This window comes from Colobus angolensis, unplaced genomic scaffold (genome assembly GCF_000951035.1).
Source record: "Colobus angolensis palliatus isolate OR3802 unplaced genomic scaffold, Cang.pa_1.0 Scaffold108, whole genome shotgun sequence".
Lineage (NCBI taxonomy): Eukaryota > Metazoa > Chordata > Mammalia > Primates > Cercopithecidae > Colobus > Colobus angolensis.
Genome location: NW_012111808.1, coordinates 6,712,947 through 6,722,269, shown reverse-complemented (window position 1 = coordinate 6,722,269; position 9,323 = coordinate 6,712,947). Strand labels below are relative to the sequence as shown.

Below are 9,323 nucleotides of genomic sequence, written 5' to 3'. Positions count from 1 at the left end.
CTTAGGTGAAAGGAAGGCTTTCATACAGGGTATTACTGCTGGGAAACAACAGCTCCCAACTGTCCTTCATTTCATCTTGTGATGAGATGAAATATTTGCTTCCATACGCCCATCTGAGAGGGCTCTCAATTAAACCCAAAATGTCTACATGAGGCCCATCTCTTTGTTGGTTTGTGGTATTTCAGCCATGATTACTATTCACTATACAATCCTTATATCAACATTTGCTTCAATCTAGTCTGAAAATGCTAGAGAATATCCAGATTGACATAGTAAGAGGTAAACTACTATACAGGAAATGTCTTTATCATCTGTGTCAAGGCCATATACTGAAAGTGGCCAAGGATATTCATTGTTAGTTGCCCACATGTAAAAACCGGGTTCTGGTAGGCACCTCTAAGAACATTTTTCTGATATACCTTCTGGGTTGCTTCAAGTAGCTAATATTTCATAAATAAGGGAGATCTGGTAGTGAGAGATGAACAAGCATAGTGTATTTTATCTCTGGATGCAATGTCAGTGTCAAAAAGAGCTTAGCTATTGATATTTTTGCAACCATTGCCAGCAACTCGCCCATGATATGCAATGTATAATACGATATAGGGGAGAATTCACAGCATCAAAGGCCAGTGCTGAAAAATATATTTTAGATGCTTAAAAATATATAGTTTACAAACCACTGAGAGTGATTTGAAACTCAGAACAGGGAAAATTCCCTAAACTTCATGAGACAGCCTTGGAAAGTTGAATGGTATACTTATTTTTTTTTAGCAAATCTGTAACCATCTTACATAACTTAATAAATTATAGGCTATCCATCATACCTTTCTCATCCCCACATCACTCTAAACTATATTATTCCTGTTACCCTTGACTCCCAAATTTTCTTGCTTTAATTTATCTGCTGGTTTTCTTATGGCCACTGGAGAATTAATGGTGCACGTTAATACGCATACCTTGTTGGGGGTAGCACACGCGGTGAGGAGATGGATGCATTCCTGAGTAAAACACCTAGGTTCAGATCTTGGCTCTACTTGAAACCAGCTGTGTGACCTTGGACATGTTACATAACCTCTCTGTATTTCAGTTTCCTTATCTGTAAAGTAGGGATAATAATAGTGTCTACCGGCCAGGTGCAATGGCTCAAGCCTGTAATCCCAGCATTTTGGAGGCTAAGGCGGTAACATTGCTTGAGCCCAGGAGTTAAAGACCAGCCTAGGCAACATGGCAAAAACCCATCTCTACAAAAAAAATACAAAATTTAGCTGGATGTGATGGCGTGCACCTGTAGTCCCAAATTTGCAGGAAGCTGAGGTGGGAGGATGCTTGAGCTCAAGAAGTTGAGGCTGCAGTGAGCTGTGATCATGCTACTGCACTCCAGCCTGGGCAACAGAGCCAGACTCTGTGTCTAACAATAATAATAATAATAATAATAATAATAATAATAACAGCATCTACGTCATAGGATTATTGTAAGAACTAAATTGGGCAATTCATGTAAAATAATACTCAAAAGTGTATGGCATATACCTGCCGACATATACTTAGTATTCAATAAATAGTAGCTCTTGTATGTATTCTTAACTCTTGACAATTGAATTTGTTGAACTTCAGTGTGTGTGTATGGCATGTGTGCATGTTTAGTGATTATATGAGTTGTGTTTTGCTCTGGCTAAAACTAAAAGTAAGTTGCCTTTCTTGCACATGTATGAGCTAGTGGGAGGAGGAGGTCCTTGAGTGTGGCATGACACAAGGGGAGTTATTCCAGGATTAAAATACATCTGCTATGGGGACAATCTACATGCAGACAATCAAGTTGGTTTGATACACTTTATGAATTGATATCTCCTAGGCCTTTCCACAGACACTTTCACCCTAATGTAAAACATCACCGAGAGGTGAAATGACAAGAGGCTGTGGCCAAATGTCCTTAATTCACTGGTCTCCCTCTCCTTCTCTGTCCAGTGCACGGGGATATGCATGTCTCCTTCGTGTTGTAAATGAGACTGTTCATTCAGAATACTTCCAGAAACCGGACCTTCTCCATACATCCACGATCAAGAAGCCGCTTTATACCACAACTTCCTCACTTTTGGAAACGTGTGTCTCCCAACCACCCCAAGTTTAATGGGGCTTTAGCTGTGTCTAAGGTTGGCTGCAGGTGGGGGATGGAAAGAGGGGGTTTCTTTGATCCATCTAATGAATTTATGAATTAACCAGAGGTAGGGTTCAGAAGCCAGGCTTCTTACTGTTGCTGAAGCAGGGCTGATTATGAGCTAGCCTAACTGCTGGAAAAATGCAGCTTCATGCTAGAAGAATTAGGGACATGGCCCAGTCCATTCATCTTCCCTAATCGAGTTCTTGGGAAATACACACGTAGATTAGCCCCTAACAATGACCCCCGGCTGATTGCTTGGAGTACCCTCCGCTGTGCCCACAATGGTACTGACTAGCTCTTTATGTCCTGCACAAAGGAAGCCCCAACTCCCCCTTGTCCTCCTCTGCCCTGTCTCCCCCACCCCCATCACCATCACCCCTGCCCTCGCCAGTGGCTGTTGAAGTCTTTTCTACTTTTCTCCCCAGACTCTGAAATAAACAGTAAATAAAAGCTAACCTCACCTGGACTTATTAGGAGGAGTTGGGCAGTTCCAGAGGAATTAACTTTGGAAAACAAGGCCATAAACCCCTTAGCAGCGTGTGAGCAGGAGCTTAAGAAAACTCTGCCAATCTTTGTTTAGCGGTGATTATCAAGATCAATTTAATATTGGGAAGTTTGCATAGAAAGCGTTCTCGGTCAGAGGGGAAACAACAAATACCAATTAATTATCCCCATGGCTGCCCTCTGCTCACCAGCACCTCAGCACATCAGCCACCTGGTCTGTGTACCTGGCAGTCAGACCTTTTCGGGTGCCGCCAGGGCATTTGGGGGGTCTAGAAAGGTGGAGGAGGGGCGGAGGAGGAGGCAAAGCCTGGTCTGTCAGGGGACTCTCCAGAGGGTTTGTTAATTTGCCCTGGATGCCAATGCCCAAAGCCCACTCTCTATAGGGTCTGACTTTATTTCTTCTGGGAGCTAAACGGCTTCTACCTCCGCCTCTTAGATGCAGAATTCAGTCTCAGGGGAGGATTAAAGACAGACTGCAGGCTAAGATGGGCTTTGATTGTTTTCAAAAAGATCACACTCTACAACAATAATTACAAATGAGCTGCAGGCAGAAAACACTGGACAAGGAGTCAGTGGCCTGAGTTCTAGTCCTTACCCCTCCACTTAATAGCTGTATCACTTGGAGCCTCAGTTTCCTCTTCTGTAAAATGGGAACCAATATATCTGTCCTGCTCACCTCACAAGGTTGTGAAGATCAGATGATATGAAGAATGTGAGAAGATTCTGAAAACTACAAAGCAACATGTTGAGAGAATTGCTTGAGCCCAGGGGCTCCAGGCTGCAGTGAGCCACCATCACGCCACTGCACTCCAGCCTGGGTGACAGAGAGGGACCCTGTGTCTAAAATAAACAAACAAATAATAAATAAATAAATAAAAGTGATACGTGAACACCATAAAGTGCTATTAACTTTCATTAATTTAGCTTTTTTCTTAAAATAAAAACTAATTTCTGACTTGAATTAGTTCAGTTTCTATCTCCTGCAGTCACATGCTTGCCCTTATTTTAGTTTGCCTTTATATAGTTTTATGAAAAACAGATATGCCCATCACGGGGAATTAACCACTGAATGATCCTTAAGGAATTGGCTTGTCCTCGGCAAATATCCTTCTAACACCAATCTAAAGGTGGAGGATCTGAGGGTGCGTGTTTTCCCTCTTCCTTTGTCTTGTCTTCCAGACTGGATGTTAAACTCCACCAGGCCAACGGCCCTGGCCTTTCCCAATTTGTTTGATGCCCACGACGTGGCCCTCGACGGTTGCCTCGCCCTCTAGAGGGACGCAGCAAACGCTTGTCTGAAGGTAAGCGGGATAAAGAAGACGCCCCTGCTGTGGAGATCAGAGCGCCTACTGAAAAGGAGATTTTAGGGATGTTGTCCTCTAGGTTTTTGAGCTTTCATAGGAAAGCATTTTAATTCACGGTTCAGGCCACCAGCTCAGGGAAGGCCAAGCGCCCTTCTCGGGTCTCACCTCAGATTTGAGGGGTGCGATGTTCACAGCGCCATTGTCCATCCGCAATGCGGCAGGTGAAACACACTCACCCTATCAAATCATCTTTCCAAGTGGCCGATCAGTCGCTGTGGGCCACGGAAGCCTCGAGGGGGTCCAAAGGAGAAGAGCTGCAAGCCTGCAAGCCGATTACTCCTGAACCCTCGGAGGGGCGCGGGGCCTTCTCCCCGGGAGAAGGTCCTTCCCCAGTCAGTTCTGGGCCATATCCTTGGTCCGGAGAAGTGTTGGAGGGAGGTGGGAGTGCGACACCGCTGTACTTCAGTAAAGGATCCCGCCCTCCCCGCAGGACAGTGGGTGGGAGCGAGGAATTCCTGGTGGGTCTCCTGCGGGACCTAAGCCCGCCTGCACATCCGACTCGGGGCTCCCAGTCTCCTGCTGGGCAATCGGGCGCTAGAGATCACCGGACTTGCGGAGAGAAATGGCCCTGGGGTTGGAGCTGGGGGGAGGGAGGGGGGCTGCCTGCGCTCAAGTCCGAGGGGACTGGGAGGAGTTAAAACAAATATAGACAGACAAACTAAACGCGAAGGTCTGGGACTTCATACAACCGAGCCAAGAAAGGAGTGGGTCCAGAAAAGGGAGACAGCGAGGGGAAATTCAAACTGGGACTAGTGCGGGGCTGGGAAGCCTTCGGCTGGGCCTCGGCGCTTCCAGGGGACGCAGGCCAGGGTGGCAGCCCCGCCGAGGTGATCCAGAGGGGGCGAGACGGGTGAGTCTGAAGTTGGGAAGGGGTGCGTCCAAGGAGCCAGGTGACCCCCAGGGGTTAGTCTGAAGTGAGAGGGTAAGCCCGAGGTATAGGGAGACAAGGGGAGAGATGAGCCCAAGGGCGTCGGCCCCACTGAGGCAGGACTAGGGGTGCGCCGCGATCAGGTTCCCCGGCGTATCAAGCATCGCGCCGCCGATCCCCGGAGTGTGTTTGTAAAGCTTTAAACAGATCAAGAGGTGGGAGGGGAATGTTCCTAGCGCTGGGGGTGGCCAAGAGAGGACCCTGTGGCTGGGCCGGACGAGGACACGCCCCTCTGTGGAGGGAGGGGCCTAGAGAAGGGGCTGGGTCCCGGGCGATAGCCGAGGAGCGGAGGACCAGTTGGCTCCCCGCCTTTAGCTCCAAGAGCCCCAGCTACCCTGAGCCCGAACTTCCGACTTCTGGGACTAAGGCGGCAGCGGGCTGAGCGCTCGGCCACCCTCAGCGTGCGCAGCCCGGGTGGGCTTCGCCTGCAGAGCTTAACTTAGGGTCCGGACTCTTTGGGTTGCACCGCCGCACTCGGAAAGAGCCGGCTTCGAGCCTCTCCTCTCTATCTCCAAAGCTCCCTCCCGCCTCCCGGCGCACCCCATGCACCTGCCGGGCTGCGCGCCAGCCATGGCCGACGGGAGCTTCTCGCTTGCCGGCCACCTGCTCCGCAGCCCGGGAGGGAGCACCTCGCGATTGCACAGCATCGAGGCCATCCTGGGGTTTACCAAGAACGACGGGATCCTCGGCACCTTCCCCGCGGAGCGGGGCGCCCGGGGCGCGAAGGAGCGGGATAGAAGGCTGGGCTCGCGGCCCGCCTGCCCCAAGGCGCCCGAGGGAGGCGCCGAGCCCTCCCCGCCGCCAGCCCCGGCGCCCGCCCCGGAGTACGAAGGTGAGTGCTCACCCCTAGCTGTGCGAGGCCCTTCCGGGCGCCCGAGCTAGGAGTTTGCCAGAAGAGCGTACCCCTTCCTTAACTTTTATTAAGGCACCTGGGCGCGGGGTTGGGGACTCTGTTTATGGCGGGAGCTTCCAATTTGCATTCAGAGAAAGCTTAGGACCCCATCGCCGCCCTCACCCCGGACCTCCCCTGGCCATCTCGGAGCCCGCAGGCGGGCTGGCCAGAGCCCACGGCGAGGAGGGGTCTCCCCAAGGGTGCTCTGGGGAGTGTATCTGACCCTTCCGGGCCTCGTCGCCCCAGCCCCTCGCCCCTACTGCCCCAAGGAGCCCGGGGAGGCACGGCCGAGCCCAGGACTGCCCGTCGGGCCAGCCACCGGCGAAGCGAAACTGTCAGAGGAGGAACAGCCCAAGAAAAAGCACCGGCGGAACCGCACGACTTTCACCACGTACCAGCTGCATGAGCTGGAGCGCGCGTTCGAGAAGTCCCACTACCCGGACGTGTACAGCCGCGAGGAGCTGGCCGGCAAGGTCAACCTACCCGAGGTCCGGGTCCAGGTAAAAAGCCCAGGTTGAGAAACTGGGATCCGGGAGGGCCCGAGGCCCAAACTGCAGCCAATGCTTCTCGGAATTCACGGGCGTTCACGCATTTATTACTGTACTTCCTCGACTTGGCACGCCCAGAGTCCCAAGGGAGAGGCACGGATCTTCGATGTTCCCTGTGCACCACCTTCAAGTAGTATGTTCCTATTTGTAGTAAGAGCTCCCCTTTGGGGGTTTCCCTCTTCTAAGCTAAAAAGAGAAGAAGGGAATGACTTGCAAGATGAAGAAGCCGACAGCTCATTAGATATAGCCAGGAAGGGGTTGGGGATTGCTGAGTGGAAAGGGAATGCAGGTAGGGATCGAAGATGACAGGATTGGGGCCCCAAATGCCACCCTCGTCACTAACTGCGCATACTGAGTTGAAAACGAAAACCCTGTTTCCTTGCAAAGGGCCTGGCACCTAGCAGTTGAAACTTTGGTTGGATTTGTTTAAGAAACTGACTTTTCCTTTTCTGGTGCACATCCAACCAAACTTCTCGCTGCAAAGGCCTTTTCTTTTTATTGTAAAGAGGTTTTCGCTTTAATTAAAGCTGAATTATCTTTAATCCCTGATCATTAAAATATTTGAAAGCCTTAAATATTTGCTAGTCATCTGTGAAAAATCTGGGAGGATTTCCAAATTGGGAGAGTTTACAGAGGGCTGAAAGAGAGACATTGGGAACAAATTTCACTGCATCTGAAAGGCAGTGGAACTAAGATAGGAGTTTTGTGTGTGCCTAATAAGTTAGATTTCCAGGAAATGAGAATACTCAAGTGTTCGGAGCTTTTATCCATGTCTTAAAAGTAAAAGGGGACAAGATGCTGCCTTTTTTCTTTCTTTTCTTTTCTTTTCTTTTTTTTTTTTTCTGCTTAGTGTAAGAGTTGAAAGTAATGAGTAAAAGTCATGGCTTAAAAAATATAATTCCCTAATGTGACTTGGGATTAACCAGCAAGGACAGTTCAATGTCTCCTAATTTGGGGCAGTTAAGCTGCAATGATTTCACTGAAGGGATGGAAATTTTAGCACCTGCTTTTAAGAAAGGAAAGATGGGAGAGGGAACGAATACAAGAGAAAGAAGACAGGCAAAGCCTCCCAGTACCCTACAGAATTCAAGCAAATTCAATTCAGCTCCCTGGGGACCTGAGCCCACCTGCATCCTCCCTCATTACTTGTTCAGGGGTTTTGGCTTCCTCTCTAAGTTGTGAGATTCTTGAGAACAGAGTCTGTGACTTCTTTGTGACCACAGGGCCAGCACAGCACCCAGCATATGGCCATTCCTAACACATGACTATGATGTAATCAGATGGTAGAGATACTAGGCAGGATCTCCCGCACTGAGGGCAGCAGTAGAGCATTGTCATAACCGACCTCAATCCTTCTGTCTATAACCCGGGACACTGGATCTGAAGGCTACAGCTGACAGACAGGGAAGCCGAAGAGGTGGTGGGACAGGATCCCTCACCAAAATCAGTGTTTCTTTTCTCTACTGTTGGCAAATATCTAATATTTAAGGAAGACTTGAGGCCTTAGATATGCAGCTGAATCTTTTCTGGGATGGTACAGTGTACTTACACTTTTGTTGTTTCTCTTTTTCTCCCTAATTACAGCCTCTCACACACTTGCCCTGCAGTGCTTAGGTGCTGAATTGCTGTTCTTTCAGCTGTCCTAGGGAGTCCCCTGCCTTTATTGGCTGAAAACTACTTTCTCCCTTTTGAGGTTGCGACAATCTCCCCATTTCCCTTCATAAATATAGCACTAAAGCCACCAGTTTGGCTGAAGTTCTTTTGTGTTCTCTACTAAACGGATTCTCTGTCTTGTCTATGAAGGTGGAACTGGTAGTAAAAATGTAATTACACATTTTCCAGCGCTTTTATCAAATCAGTAATGAAGTTTCATCGGAAGAAACCCGACGTTACCCTTGGCAAGAACTTTGTATATATAAAGAAGAAGAAGCAAAAAACCTTGTCATTGAGCTAAGGTCTTAGGGTAATGTCAAAATTAGCTTTGTAATGTAAAAGTGGATATAATAGACTGGAATGATTATACCCTTTGAAAGTAATAAGAAACAGCAGAAACAGTAAGCAGATATTAATTAAATAAAAATAAAAATATTAAAGCAGCAATTCAAATATGCTTGGGGCAAAATAAACCCCGCTTGCTCCTATCTAGTTATCATAACCAGTAATCCGTGAAAATACCTGAATTTTAATCCCCATTCTTGCCAGTTACTCTACTTAATATTTATTTATACCTGTATTTAGAGACAAAGGGTAGGTAAAGCAGAGAAAGTCTGAGACCAAACTACAGCAACTTAAGAGCTGTACCATACAGAGAAGAAGCAAATCTAAACTGTTAGGAGGGGCTGCCAACCAGCAGGTCACAGAAAATTGGTGAGATCTCATTTCAAAGTTCTACGATCAGATTGCAGAGTTAAATTCACTTTTTTCCTGAGCTTCAGCTCTGTACTAGGATTTGGAAACAGATATAACCACAGCTATGGATGAGATAAGCAGAGAAAAGGGTGGGACGCCACGGAGGACTAGGATGGGACCAAGAGACTCAGAAGAGGCGACAATGGAGAGAAGAGGCAAAAAAAAAAAAAAAAAAAGGATGGAAGAGAAAAGAGAACGCTAGGTGGGAGGAGTCAGAGTGGGTGGAAGGAAGAAGATTCGGGCCCCCGCTGGGCAGGTGCCTAACAGTTGCGCCCCTAGTTTTATTTGAGGAGGAGGGAGTGGAACCTGCCGGGCTGAACCGGCTCAGGGTTGGGGACGCGGCCGTAGCCTCCGCTGCCGCCCGACAGCCCCTGTGCTCTCTCCTGCAGGTGTGGTTCCAGAACCGACGGGCTAAGTGGCGGCGGCAGGAGAAGCTGGAAGTGTCCTCCATGAAGCTGCAGGACTCGCCCCTCCTCTCCTTCAGCCGCTCTCCGCCCTCGGCGACTCTGTCGCCCCTCGG

At 48.8% G+C, this 9,323-nt stretch overlaps 1 protein-coding gene across 1 annotated transcript in view; it reads left to right on the top strand.

Annotated features, from left to right (window-relative positions):
- Positions 1-4,627: 4,627 nt before the first annotated feature.
- Positions 4,628-9,323, top strand: part of RAX (retina and anterior neural fold homeobox) — a 5,573-nt gene continuing 877 nt past the window's right edge. Inside the window, exons 1-4 of the mRNA XM_011949591.1 lie at positions 4,628-4,853; positions 5,472-5,786; positions 6,093-6,346; positions 9,193-9,321. Of these exons, the coding sequence (XP_011804981.1) occupies positions 5,498-5,786; positions 6,093-6,346; positions 9,193-9,321 (672 nt within the window). The 5' untranslated portion in view covers positions 4,628-4,853; positions 5,472-5,497. The remainder of the gene's footprint in view (positions 4,854-5,471; positions 5,787-6,092; positions 6,347-9,192; positions 9,322-9,323) is intronic.